The sequence below is a fragment of the Pocillopora damicornis genome, chromosome 13 (genome assembly GCF_964200805.1).
Source record: "Pocillopora damicornis chromosome 13, jaPocDami1.2, whole genome shotgun sequence".
NCBI lineage: Eukaryota > Metazoa > Cnidaria > Anthozoa > Scleractinia > Pocilloporidae > Pocillopora > Pocillopora damicornis.
In genome coordinates, this window is record NC_142682.1 from 19,119,458 (window position 1) to 19,133,418 (window position 13,961).

At 38.1% G+C, this 13,961-nt stretch overlaps 4 protein-coding genes across 4 annotated transcripts; 3 read left to right on the forward strand and 1 right to left on the reverse strand.

Moving 5' to 3' along the window:
* Positions 1-91: 91 nt before the first annotated feature.
* LOC113681868 (uncharacterized) lies at positions 92-2,654 on the reverse strand. The gene has a single exon (XM_027198994.2). It carries the CDS (start codon positions 2,075-2,077, stop codon positions 1,274-1,276), a length of 804 nt encoding a protein of 267 aa, XP_027054795.2. The 5' UTR covers positions 2,078-2,654; the 3' UTR covers positions 92-1,273.
* A 693-nt stretch (positions 2,655-3,347) lies between these two features.
* On the forward strand, positions 3,348-6,367 carry LOC113681867 (uncharacterized). The gene has a single exon (XM_027198993.2). It carries the CDS (start codon positions 5,087-5,089, stop codon positions 6,113-6,115), a length of 1,029 nt encoding a protein of 342 aa, XP_027054794.2. The 5' UTR covers positions 3,348-5,086; the 3' UTR covers positions 6,116-6,367.
* A 145-nt stretch (positions 6,368-6,512) lies between these two features.
* Positions 6,513-10,107, forward strand: LOC113681866 (uncharacterized). The gene is made up of 3 exons (XM_027198992.2): positions 6,513-7,354; positions 8,033-8,793; positions 9,003-10,107. Exons 1-3 carry the CDS (start codon positions 7,039-7,041, stop codon positions 9,837-9,839), a joined length of 1,914 nt encoding a protein of 637 aa, XP_027054793.2. The 5' UTR covers positions 6,513-7,038; the 3' UTR covers positions 9,840-10,107.
* A 507-nt stretch (positions 10,108-10,614) lies between these two features.
* On the forward strand, positions 10,615-13,818 carry LOC113681864 (dynein axonemal assembly factor 6). Its single transcript, XM_027198991.2, has 6 exons — positions 10,615-10,773; positions 10,907-10,985; positions 11,344-11,458; positions 12,208-12,304; positions 12,920-13,005; positions 13,195-13,818. Exons 1-6 carry the CDS (start codon positions 10,696-10,698, stop codon positions 13,322-13,324), a joined length of 585 nt encoding a protein of 194 aa, XP_027054792.2. The 5' UTR covers positions 10,615-10,695; the 3' UTR covers positions 13,325-13,818.
* The last annotated feature ends 143 nt before the right edge of the window (positions 13,819-13,961 follow it).

Sequence of the window (13,961 nt, forward strand, 5' to 3'; positions counted from 1 at the left end):
CTGAATCACAAGAGACCGATTACAAGTAATAAAAAACGTTCCTCATTGGACAAAAGCACAATGGGCTTTAGTGGCAAGATCAAGTGAAGTGACACTAATATTCCTTAGTTTAATACAATCATCCATACAATAAAAGATCGGTAACAAGGAATAAACGCTTAGTTCGTTAATATGGAAATTGAAACTTTAAGGGCCGCTTATTTAAACGAGATCCAACCCAAACCGCGGTTTTACGCAAACAGTGGGCCTCGGTGACTCTCCATAAGAGGGTTGATTTGAATAGATGTCCGTCTACTTTTAGGTATCGGCCTGTTTACAAAAAATTGATTCTTAGATAAAAGGTTCGGCTAAATTGAAGAAGGCTTAGAATGCGGTTTTGTTAAACGACGGTTAAAATTTGTTTAATTAACCGGCCCTAAGTGTTCCACCAAGGGAAGTAAGTGTTGACTTGACGAACTGTGGAGCATCATTAATTACTTCAATTAGGTTTTTAGTCTTTATTCAACGTGAAACACTCGAAAGTTGTTCAGAGGTCAGTCAAACTCCTTAGACGTGAATCGTCTGTGCTTAAACTCCTGTCACTACCTCTGCAAAGAAGGTTTGTCGTTGATGGATGCGAGAAAATGCATTTACCGTTAAAATTAACGACGACCTCCTACTACGGACTGTGTGCGTGACTGAAAAATGCAAATTGTTTCTCTGGCACCTGCTACCTTTGTGTCTACTAGCCAATTTTCGCGCGCCCGCTCTCCGCTCGTCTCCATCAACTGAGAGCTCAGCACGGGCTAATGGAAAACAGCACAGATAACAACTGTATCGTGTTTTAAGTTATAACATTATGTTACACAATATCTGTTTATGGCTGCTGTAGTGAGTTTATGTATAAAGGCGATTTAAACCATTCACGTACCCAGAACCACTCGTTTTCACTTAATACGTTTTGTTCCCTCGTTTCCCCCACTTCGAGTACACGAGAACGGATTCAAGGCTTTGTTTGTGCGCAGGTGCCATGGAATTCACCATCTTGTCCTATCTTGGTAACTTTAATCTGATACCTCCGATTATGCAGCTACCATTTCTCTCACGCAATGTACTTTTAGAAATATTGTTAATTGAAATTAAATGCACTCGAAGGTGATGATATCGGCTCGAACATTAAATGATACAAAATAAATACCGATGAGGTTTTTCTTAAAACGAATCAGCTTCTAACATCGTATTCAAAACGTGTTTAAAATTTAATAATGGTGAAAATTAAATAATTTCTGTAAAACTAGTCAAAAAGTTGCACAATATCTGGCGTTGTTGGCTTTCCGCAGGTCAGTGGTGGCAGCCCATTGTTATTTTTCGAAGTGTACATAGAGGAATATTTTCTCTCCCGTTCTACTGCTGGTAGAAGCCGTTCATCGTATAATTTACGACCCGTGCAAACCAAAGGCTTAGAAGGTATTGTAACCCCTGTCAACATGCCCAGGGAACTCGAAAATGAGTATGTGCAGTGACTTTGTATGAGTGAAGGCTCCTTACTGCGGGCGTTAAACGTGAATTCACCTTTGTGTGCTAACTTAGAACAGGTTGACACTTTGCAAAGCAAACTACCCGGTTTCAGCTGCTTCGTGTGTAAAGAAGTTGATGGAAATGTGGTCAAATTTCGTTTAATGAAAGACTTTTTGCATTCTGGATTATCCCGTTTATCTTTGATCTGTTTAAATGTATTCGCTTTCTTATAATCTCGTTTCTGAAAAACTTGGAATACGTCAGTGATGCTTTGAGTCTTGGCACTGTTTTTCCAATCAAGTCTTTGGTCGCTCTTCAAGTCTGGAACATCAATGTTTTTTGTTTTAATATTTTCGGACGGTTTTGGCAATGAATCAGCCACTTCTTGTGTCGTTTCATCTTTTAGCTCATAAACCTCTCCCGTCTCCTTGTCAAATTCCCTCCAGTATTCCAATGGCCACGAAAATTGAACTTTCCTTTTTGTTTTAAGAGGGTCGCTGTTTACATCCGGTTCACTAAAGCTCTCACTTTCCGCGCAGTCCACTTCTTCTTCCTCGGTTACAGAATGAATTTCCAACATATATTCTTCAGGGTTTACCGAGCGCCACAATTTCCACAAAAGTGTTTGACATTTCCTCTATACAACGTTTTCAAGCTATTCAAATCTCAATTCGAAGCGCCAGTACAAGCTGACTGCTGCATGACTGTATGTTATTCAAAGTGAATTCTAACGTCGCAGTCAACTAAAGAACGATGTTTGTTTGTCAGTTTCTGTGCCTGTGAATCGTAAGAGTATGGGCAAAATTCCTCTGAAAATAAAGCATTGAATTAAACAGATCTGTCTCTTCGACACAGTATGGCCACACAACTAAATAATCTTTTGTTTAGAACAAAAGCCACCTTTCCACACATCCTCGAATCATGGTAATGCTGATACTTTTCCACATCTCCAAAGGTAAAAATAGCTTTCGCTTCCGCTTTAAACCCTATTCGATGGCTTTTGCCCGGAGAATTGTCAGTCAAAACCTTAAAGTGTAGTAAGGAAGAAGCGTCGAATTTTTCTCAGTTTAAGAAAGCAACGAAGAAAGAGAGAACGCGGGTACGGCGTAATAACCCAAGCCACATGCGAAATAAAACATAACTGATGACTTTTATTTGTCTACGCAAAAAAAATGCATCTATTACAATCGACAAATGATTAACATTTGTAGATTAAAATTTACCGCTGGTGGGTTGTTTGTAAAAGGCTGCATATTTATTTCAACGATCTGTGGTATATCACGAATATTTCAAATAAATAAGATAATTAAATAACTCGTATTTCACGATTTCAGAAATAGACAGAAAGGACACAACTATATGGTATAACTCAACAGTTTGTGTTTTAAAGGTCGGTTAACGCACAGGAATAAATGTTTGCATCAAGCAGTCTACGTAACAACGTATCAATTGTTTCACTAACAGCCTGTCAACACGCTATTAAGTTTTATTCTTACGTTGTGTGAAACGCAAAAAGTAAAACGAAAATATGAAAATTAGCTATGAATGAATACATTTCCGACTGATGTTCTTTTCAGGCTCTTCGAAACGACAAACGCACCTTGAAACAAGTCGATCTTGATTGACATTCGCTCTCAGACTAAAATTAAAAATGGCCCTCAGTTTACACATCTATAAGACCTTAATTAAAGGAATCCTTGACGAAAGACTGTTTATTATTTTCGTGGCTTTTTGAATTAAGTGGATTATTTCCTAAGCGCATTTGTTGCAAATGGATTAGTCTCGCATCAGTCTTGATCAAACTTAGTAAAAAATAAATCAATTAATCAATTGAAAGAGGCTTTTACTTTCCTTTTTTTTCCTTTTTTTTTCTTGTTTTTGTTTTCAATTTTAATGTCAGATATAGTGTTTCAGCTGACTGCCAAATCTGGAGAATTTTAAAATCTCCCTTCGTGAGTCAATAGCGAAACTTTGCAACCCTGTACACTAAATGTCCTGAAAATGATCAACATGCGTTGTTGAATATAAAAGAAAAATTTGTAAAACCAACAACCGGCAAAAATGGAGAAAATTCTGTGAAACCACAGCTACTGTTTGGTCCAGTGTGGAACAAGTAAACCCAGTTTGTGTTTTTACATGGCATTTTTTAGAATATTCTCTTTGTCCTGTGCTGTGTTGGTCGAAAACTGTTGCTAGTTATTCAAGAAAAAGTCCTCGAGTTCTTTTTTAATAAGAGTTAGCTTCTGAATTTGTTCACGGAGTACGTTTCATACAGTTAACTTTGTATTGGGCATCACAAAGTGTCCTCGCAAGTTAATGGTTCCACCGGAAGGCACTGATGGGTCGTCCTCAACCGAGATCAACCGCTTTAATTTGGCTGGATTTTCTGCCCTTGTGTTCGTCAAAGCTTTGGGAGTGATAAAGTCTTTGTCGACTCGTTAATCGTCTCTTACAGTAATGTTGCAAATGTTGAGACGATTTTAGCCCTAGTGTAAGCTTCTTACATCATATCTTTGCGTTAGTTTGAACTCTGAACAGAACTAAGACACAGCGTGGCTGCCAAGCTTAAGCTTCCTAGTTACCAGTTTGTTTTCTTATGTTTTGAAATGATCAGCCGTTGCTATGAAATTGCTCCCTAGCTGTTAGTCGTCTGTAAAGCTACCGGTTTGATTTACGGCTTTGAAAGAAAATATTGTCCAATACATATTGGGCTAAAGACATATGCACTTCTCAAAGCAGAGGCAGCTAACAATCAGATGATAATGTCGAAAGGAAAAGGGAATATTGGACAAATCCATTTCCAAATAGAAGTGGTCCACCATGGAAAATTAATAAGTGCAAGACTTAAATTTATTAATTGATATTTCATATGTTCGTTTAGATCGACGCTTGAAGTCAGAGCAACAGGTGTGAAAGCAATTTAATAACCACACAGTCTTCGATTTTACAGTTTTGTTACGCAATTTGAGCACTCCGTCATCTTGACAATTATGACAAGAAGTCGACAAACAGTACGAGAAATTTTATAATGTATAATTACAACCAGCTTGTCATGGACAGATGGATTAACTCACGTGAGCTTCATTGTTTTATCTGTTTAACGACTGGAACTTGCCTTTTCTTTCAACAATCCTTTCAGGCAACGAAAACAGGAAAAAGCGAATGCGCCATGAATTTAATCATCCGTTTACTTCTCCTTAAAGCTGCTGGGATGTATGTTGCGCCGTGTTAGCTTTGTCACTTCGGGTGGTATTCAAATCACGGTTGAATCAAAGAAAGGACTTGTTTACTGTAAAAGCAAACAATAAAAGGCTGGTACTAAAATGCCAAGATGTTAAACCTAGTTACTGTAATTTAAAGTCGAGAGACAATGATTGAATTGTTTTCATGGAGTAGTGTGAGGTAATGAACTAGAAGGCAGCATAGTAATGCTAATTTTCGTCCTCATCTTTTGTTCTGGTTTTCTGACGCGTGGAAGTACAAATCACAAAAGTGTACGCGAAGCATACAGTTGTTGTGAGGGTTAGGACGATTGAAAAGAACCTTGTTATGACCAATTTTGTCCGGCTATGAACTTCCGATCGTAAAGATGATCCAATTCGCAAGTTACATCGACAGGCAAAAGTCCGGCCCGGGAAGTTCTGAAAAGTCCCAAAAAGTACACTCGGCTAATTGGAAAGAAGAAATACAGCTTAAGAAAGAGATGGATTGTTTAAATAAACAGGAACAGCAAAGAGTTGCCAAAATATCGTCCGATCAAAGACTTGTTGTACATCGATTTCAACGTAAACTCTCCCTTAGCGTAGACATTGCAAAGAAGCACGACGAGGTTAAAGAGAGTTTAGACAGTAATCACAAACGCGCTCGGGAATTACGGAAACTACAGAACGAAAACAATGATACCAACGGTGAAGAGAGAATGTCTTTGAGGCAGCTGCGCTGTTTAAGTGCAAGCCCTAAGCCGCCGTTGCCGAAATTTAGAAGGGCAAAATCATGCGAGCCACCTCGCCTAGACAGCGCTGCATTATATGGCGAAGAGCCGCAATGCTTTACAGAAAAACCCGATCTACCGCCTCGACCGATGACAGCTCTGGAAAAGCGAAACAAAATGTGGGAGAGACAGCTTAAAACTGTAACTCAAAGACTGAACCGAGCAAGAAGCGCTCCAGCGAGAACGTCATATTATAAAGTTCCAGAGTTTAGCGTAATGCAGAGAAATAACGCCCGAGATTCCAAAAATGCTGGTCAAAAACAACGTCGACATACTTCTTTAGAGATTGACCTGGAATATTTTCGTCGAGTGCGTGATAAAGAGCTTTATCTCCAGAGACAAGCTGTAAAGAATTTTATCAAAAGTATCGAGCCTTTAGAATTGGTTCAATGGACGCCAGGTCACGAACCGACTGAAAATAACAACGAGCGAGAACTTGACTCTGTTGTTATGACGGCAGTTATGCTAAACAAACAGGACGTTGTGAACGTGAATAGATCAAAGACGCGTTCAGTAGGTTCTTATAACACAAAAGATGTATCCATTGTGGCAACAAAACGAGGAAACGGTGAAGAAAGAAGTACTAATATGATTAACAAAAAGAAACTGTTCAATGCCTGGAGTTGAGATGGAAAATTAGGCCACAATGCGTTTATATCATGACTCTGATTATTTATTCCTCGTTGAGTAAACAAACAATTAGATGAAATTTTTTAACTATGTGTGTGTACTTTGAGTGAATATGTCGACCTAATTATTGTTCAACAATAATTTTTTATCTAATCTGTGAAATAATTTGCATATATCATAGATATAGTTGATCTTTGAAGTTGACAATCACAGTGCAATATATAATTAAAAGATAACCTGTACATTCAATGTCGCCGAGACACTTTATGTTATCTAAACGTTGCACCTTGGTCAAACTTAGATTACGTTAGTTAACGGACTTAGGAGTTTATCCATGAAATATAAATGTCACGATATTTTATAAGTTTCAAATCATACTGAAGAAATCATACTAAAGAAAAATCAGAAAAATCTGTTTAGTATGATGCGCGCATTTAGTATTACGATGAAAGTAAAGAAAAACACTGCATTTACAGTCATTCACAAAGCGCAAAGTTGGACGCCTCAATCCAAGGATGCCTCACTTTGAAAGAAACTCTAAATTAATAATATCTACTCGATTTAGCTCCTTTTTTATTACACGGAATTTTAAATTTCATCAATGTGTTAATGTTCCTCAAGAACCGAAAACATGAAAGACGCTTATTACAGGAAACGGACCAATCAGATTTTGAGTTGCCATTTCGTTTCACACGTCTCCGTTCTTTGATAGCCTTCACGTTGAAAGCGCTGGATTAACTTTGGTAAATTAATTGATCGTTAACAAAAGGAGCACTTGATTACTTTCAAATCAATAGGAAAATTAAGTGCTAGGAAAACAGACTTGACAATCATAGCAACTACTTCTATTTACGAGTGTCAAACACGCGCATGTTGCGAGCAGTAAATTATTGACGTCGCAGCTTGTACGATTTCCACCAATGGCGTACGTTGTATCCGAGAAAAGCCAGATTTCACCGTTTAACGTTTTGTTGGGAACAATCTCAAGCCAGCTCACCCGAGAAAGTATACGCAAGATTAAAGTACAGCTTCGCGGCCATGTTACAAAAGAACACCTCGGCAAACTTAAAGGTGGATTCGATGTCATTCACATTCTTCAAGAACAAGGATTAGTCACTGAGAAAAAATTGTCTTTCCTGCGAAAAATTTTGCAAGACTGTGAATTGTTAGCACTTATCGAACTATTGGATGAATATAAACAAGCTGTGCAAGTTATGAATGGCAAATCGAAGGAAGGTAATTAGTAGATAACGTTAATTGATATATCGTTGTTTGCTGATAGCAGTAAAAACCGTGGTGTTAACAATTTTGCGTGTCAACATCAAATAAATAGGTTGTCCGCAAGATCCACATAGACATTCATTTATGAACACTTATTCTTCGAATTTAAACGATACCACATGTTGTTAAGTAAAAACCACAAGAGTGATTTTAAGCCACAGATGAGACAATACGCGGGGGCAAATTTGTTGTTCGATTATCCATCATGTAACTTCTAATCGGTATTATAAAATTTTGTGCAATCTCTCTATTTCCACAACCCTTATACTTAACTGCTCCTGATGAATGTGCTTGTGGATAAGAAAACATATGCTAAGCTGAGCTTAATGAAAAAATTAACAGCTAAAGTTAAGAAATCGAGGCCGAATTTATGAGATTAAAGTTCACTTGTGGGAATGTCAAAATGTTTCTGTCGGTTCCTGCTCCCACACATTCAATACATTTTCTACTTAGAGGTGACTTAGAATGTCTGAGCTTAGGGTGGGATTCTCCAAATATCGTTTAATTCTCATGGCCTATTTACAGGTAAATGTGTCGCAGCTAATAGGGGGAGTTGAATCATTCATCAAAAGAGAGGTATCAGTACAGAAGTAGCAGCATTAAGTATTCATTTTTTCCTCTTTTATCCCCAAGGTGAAAACAGCGCCACAATCACTCGCAGAATTAACGCCCTGCAGCGGCTGATGGGAAGGCAGCTGGAAGAATTGGCGCATTGTTCCTCGCGGGGAAATGATTTGAAGAAGAATCTTGAAGAAAAACAAATGTTGCTTGATTCACAGAAAGAAATTCTGATTGTGGGTCAAGAAGCTGTCGATCGTATCCTGGAGCAACGAGAAGTGGCGGAACAAGAAAGAAGCGTAGTCGAAGAAAGAGCACAGGAAAATGAAGCCATGTTTGAAGCCCAGGAAAGAGATCTAAATGAATTGCAGAGCCTGTTGGGAACGAAGGATAAACAGTTGAAGAAATCTGGACGAGGAGATAAGAGGAAAAATTTCTTTGAAAAACACACCAATGAGAAAGCAAGTAAGACTTTGCAGACGTTAAACAAACAAAAAGACGAAAAACAAGAAACCTTGAAAAAAATGATCAAATCCGTGGACGATATTAGGGTTCAGTTGTTGGCAAAACGCGAGGCCGTCAGACATCATAACGAGGCCACATTTCTAAAAACACAAGAACTTGTGAGTGTTGACCAATGTATTTTGGAAACGATGGAGGATGTTAGAAAACTGAAGCAGGAAATACGAAAGAACGAGTTCGAACTGTCTGATTTACAGTATCAAATCAATGAGACACAAGAAGAACTTGAACGAACTAGAAGCAATGGCATGGCAAATAAAGCTTATAAAATACCGCTCTGGAGATTAGAAAACACAGAAAAGCAGAAGACAAAGGTAAATCTGACAGCGACCTGGCAATTTACGCTTTTGGACCTAAACTGAACAAGTTATAGTTTTGATTTCAATAATGTGGATTTTGACTTCGAGATTCTATCTGGGAAAAAAAAAACTGCCGTCACAATTATATCGTTTGATAACTAGTGGTAATCGAGCATAGAGTCGAGGGAATACAGCTAATGGGTTCTTTTTTTTTCTCCCGACAGAGTTTGAATTATTCAGAAGTTCTCGAGGAGAATTCCTATTCACTTGGCTCACTGGGCAGTCGTACTGTTTCCCTTCAGTTCGACTTCCCGTGCTGCGTAGCAAGTCACAAAGGACTAATCTATACCGCTGACCGAACTAACTGCCGTGTTCTGGTGTTTGACTCTGTGGGGGAGCTCGCTCGGGAACCACTTGAGTTTGGAAACATGGGCCCTGTAGCTATTACAGTCAATAAACGAGGAAACATAATAATAACGGACTCGCAGATAATAAAGGTTTTTAGTTCGGATGGGGCATTATCGCATAACTTTCTTCCTGTTTACAGCAAGAGGGACACAAGGCCAGAAATCTCTGCGCTGACTGTGGATCGCGACGGAAACATATTGGCGGCCGATCGACCGAACCACAGAATACAAAAATTTCGTATTGATGGTCACTTTTTAGGTTTTATTGGTGGTTCAATGTACCTTCAATATCCCAGCGGTGTAGCGATCACGAAGAACAATGATGTTGTGATCTCTGAATGTGAAAGTCACCAGCTGAAAATCTTCCATGATCACGGAAAGTCTTTTACCGTAGTGGGTCGTAACGGGGCTGGCAAAAATCAATTCATGAATCCCAGAGGGCTTTCTGTAGACAATGTGGGTAATATTTTAGTGGCTGACAGCTTGAACCATCGTATTCAAGTGATAGACCCACAGGGGAATTTCATTGGTAGTTTTGGGAGATTGGGATCAGGACCCGGATGTATTGATACTCCGTATGCAGTATCGGTGAATCGCCGAGGTCACGTGATTATTGCAGATAGTGGTAATCACCGTGTGACGGTTTTTACCTAATACTCTTACATTTGATGTGAGAGAGCAACTAGCCCCATAAAAACCTCATTGAATTCTTATTTAGTTTTAAAATAATTTTTGAATATCATTTTAGGTGTCATTCTTGTTAGGTAAAAACTATTAAAAAGGGTAGTTTAAATCAAGGTTCTTCCGTTTGTCTCATTCCCACCTTTTTATTTTTTCGTCTATTTCCTCTGTATGTTCAGTTCTTTTTTTATTTATTCCATGTGCTCCATTTACAATAAACTAACATTACTTAAAATACAAATGCTAGTTACATTTAAATCTCTAATTAACTCACCCTCCCCGCTCCTCATTTTTGACCCTGAACCCCCTAACGTGTAACTGAATCTAATCGCAACCGCTTTACCATGAAAGGTCTGAGTACGAAACAACTCCTTAACCATCAACTACCGCTCAATTTACCCCTGATTTTCCATCCCTACCCCTAATCCCTTGTACACTCGGTACCCCTCTCTTTACTCTTCATTTCCCCACGGCTCAACTCTCAGTCTCCCTTTTTCAATCCTTGATATTCCTCCATCCTCCGTACGAACACCCTAATTGCATAAAAACAAAAAAACCAAACAAACAAACAAATATTAGTAATACAAGTGTTTGTTTGTGCAGGAGCCCATTACTAGTAATGGACCCTTGCGAGAACATATACTCTGAAATGATAAATTTTTGTTTATAAAACAGTTCATCAGGTACGATCCATGATCCAGCATATAGAACTCTGGGCTAATTCTTTTGCATATTTTCCTAATATTGTTCGAGTGAAGCATGGTTCGAGAAGAATCAGTGACTCTACACGGGAGGGGATAGTGGGGCACGGTTACCAAGGTAAACAAATATGGCGTTCAATCCAGCGGGAATAGAAGCTTTGTCTGAACTTTTGAAACCTCCAAAAGACGATGATTCAAGCTCTGATGTAAGTTGGTTAAAACTAGTTAAAAGGCGAAAGTTTGAAGGAGAAGAGCAGCGAGTTTCAGCGTATTTGCAGCGGCGAAATTTAAAACAAATTTGTGTTCGTCATGACACTGCCTACCTTTATCAATAAATAGGATGAAAATTTCTCGCCAAAAAAATCTGCTGCTGTAAATCCTGGAAGCATTGGGCCTCCAAAGAAACAAGAAAAACTCGGTAAGCCCTATGTTCTCTTTATAATGTCTTTCGAACGATCAGTTTGACTTTCCATTACAATGGACGTAGCAAAAAGTAATCAAATAGCTAGGTAGGGATCGAACTTAAGAGAAATGCTCCAAATGACAGTTTTTTGTCTTTTTTGTGGTGCTTGTTTCCTTCTGCCTCGAGATCAGCAACTGCTGTGACTTAAAAGAATACAAGATGTAGGTCTTAGATAGATAACTCAGATTTTGATCTATGTATTTCACATGGCCGCTGACCTGAGCTGGGTCTAAGGCTCTGACTAGAAAAATTACTACTGCGGATAATAACTCTCACATTTCCTTCTTCTTGTAATGCTATTCTCATTAACAAGGTGGTTCTCAAGTTCCTAACTCTCAACAAGCAGAGAGCAGTGATATCTGGAGTGAGGAGGAGATACCCGAGGGTGGACAAGGAGATGATGAGTTAGATCCAAGACCTGCTCCTGAGTATGAAACAACAACAACAACAACAAATTATTCGATCTACCGACTTGTTGTAAATAACTTTTAGTGAAAATTAATCAAATTTTCTTCTGACCACTTTGCCAATATAAGACTTGATTGAAAATTGTTATTTCCATCAGCTAACAGCCATGATTAACTCGTTCAAATCAATTATCAACCCTCCAAAAAGTTTGTGAATATTTAGACTCCTAGGGATTTGTCAGTAAGTTGACCTCAGCAAGTTGTTTAAGGATGTTGGCAAGTTGACCAATAGTATTGCAGTATTGATTAGATGGTTTCAATGGTAACCAACCAGCACACAGTAACTGGTAATCACGCATGATTGTTTAAAATTAAGAAACTTTGATAGGATGTCAGGGCATATTGAAATCCTTTAAGGAGGATGGTTTCTGAATGTAATGCTATAGACTCAACCTCAGAGGTCCGGTTTAAAGCCCTGGCTGAGGCACTGTGTTGTTTACACTTACTCTCTGCTCTGAAGAACAAAATAAGCATTTTGAGGAACACTTGATGAATTTCTGGGAGATTATGAAATTGTAAAAGTACTGATGCTGCAGATATTTGACAGAATAATGAGTTTTGGTTCATGTGAAAATATTGACTGAAAAAAGATAGGGTATCACATTTATGAATTAATATACACTGTATTTGTTTACTTTTCTGTTTATTTAGTAGCAGTATAATGGAAATTAAAATTACTCTAAAATCCCTTATTTTTAAATTCAATTTAGATATGAAATGATTTTTAAGCAAGCTGTAACCTCAGAGGATATGTATCTTCAAATGAGTGGCAGAAATCCATCCTCCTCTAGCTGTGAAGATTTAGTGGTGAGAATCAGTCTAGCACTGTTGTGTTGTTAACAGAAATCTTTTATTACAAACCCCTGAATGGTTTTCACCCCTAAACAGTACTAGCAATGTGAATGGTAGAGGATACCGATGCAGCATATATTGCAAAAATTGAGAAAAAAGTCTGTTAAATTTTGGTGGTTCTACAGTATCAGTGTACAAGATGGATTATGAATCAGCCATCACATTATTTATTGTGAGAACATCAATCAAAGAAAGAGAAGCCAGAAAAAGAAAAATCAGGCCTAAATGGAGTTTGAACCCAGGCTTTCTGAGCACTTGTCCAGAGTTACTAGTGACTGAGTTACATAGCCATGTGTTGGTTGCCATGATATGTTAGGGTTTCTTGTTTCCTTTAAAGAAATTTGATCTCAAATTATCATTATAAGAAATTGTTTATGACCTGTACATGCAGTTGAAGCAGTCACAGATAACCTAAAATAAAGATTTAGTGTTGGATTAGGCCTACCCTCCCCCCCCCCCCTCCCCCTGTCTCATTGTTTGAGAATGGGCTTTCTTGCAATTGTAAATCCTGCGTTGGACTTGTTTTGTTACAAGTACAGATGCTAACTACAACTGTTTTCTTGCTTGTAGATAAAAATCAAGCTTCCAGACACAGAGTACTCCGATGTAAATTTAGATGTGACAGATACTTTTCTAGACTGTAGAACACCAAAATAGTAAGTCAACAAATAAAAATTCTCTTTCCTTGTCTAGGAGGGGAAAAATCCCTCCTCCACCACAATCCTTCATTCTCCTTCCCTTTCCCTCATCCTTACACTTGGACAATGACAGTTTGTGTTTTTCAATAATTTACAAAGTACGTTTTCTCGGAAATGATCAACAATGTGTTTTCACTTCAATTTCAGTAAACTTGGAGTTCACCTGCCACACCCAGTGGACAGTAAAAATGGCAAAGCACAGTGGGACAAAAGTAAAAACCTACTGACTGTAACTGTTCGACTTGTACGGGAATATGACTTCCTCACACAAAGGTGATCAGATAGAATTCTTCTTGATGTATTCCTTTAGGACCTTTAATGCAAGGAAGAGGAGAGCAGCAGTAACCACTGTCTAAGCCACCATAAACCTGATCCAGCTTCAGGACAGATATTTTCACTCTTGATGGTGTTTGGTTAAGTTTTGCCCTCTACATTCCTGTTTACTATCAGCAACAGTAGGAAGGCTGTAAAGGATACATCTGCACCTTGATTTAAATCTAATTTTTGGATTGCTGATGACTCTACTCAACGTTTAAGAAAGATTTGGAGGGAAAATTGAAAGGATTTAACTTGTCCCTCAAAAAAATTTCACCATGAACATCTTAAAAATATAACGTTGGAACCCAAGGACTGAGTGCTTTGAGTTGAATGATGAATACTTGTACAATTACACTGAACTGCTATAAGATACTATCACATTTTTTTTCTTGCTGGAAATTGTATTCAAACTTTTGAAATTAGTGCAAAATTAAATAAATTATATTGCCTGAACTTTTTGTAGCCAGAGGGATTCTGCTCTCCCACCCACCAACACCTCACCAATTCTTTTAATACTAACCAAGAAAAAAAAATTTTTCTGGTAGTTTTTCATTAAGAATAATACCAGTCTTGGTACAGTAAAGAAAATAGCAATG

Coding starts and splice junctions, on each gene's coding strand:
- LOC113681868 (XM_027198994.2), bottom strand. CDS start 2,077: ATGTTGGAAATTCATTCTGTAACCGAGGAAGAAGAAGTGGACTGCGCG.
- LOC113681867 (XM_027198993.2), top strand. CDS start 5,087: ATGATCCAATTCGCAAGTTACATCGACAGGCAAAAGTCCGGCCCGGGA.
- LOC113681866 (XM_027198992.2), top strand. CDS start 7,039: ATGGCGTACGTTGTATCCGAGAAAAGCCAGATTTCACCGTTTAACGTT. Junction 7,355..8,032: donor GAATGGCAAATCGAAGGAAG/GTAATTAGTAGA, acceptor TTTATCCCCAAG/GTGAAAACAGCGCCACAATC. Junction 8,794..9,002: donor CAGAAAAGCAGAAGACAAAG/GTAAATCTGACA, acceptor TTCTCCCGACAG/AGTTTGAATTATTCAGAAGT.
- LOC113681864 (XM_027198991.2), top strand. CDS start 10,696: ATGGCGTTCAATCCAGCGGGAATAGAAGCTTTGTCTGAACTTTTGAAA. Junction 10,774..10,906: donor ACGATGATTCAAGCTCTGAT/GTAAGTTGGTTA, acceptor ATCAATAAATAG/GATGAAAATTTCTCGCCAAA. Junction 10,986..11,343: donor AAAGAAACAAGAAAAACTCG/GTAAGCCCTATG, acceptor CTCATTAACAAG/GTGGTTCTCAAGTTCCTAAC.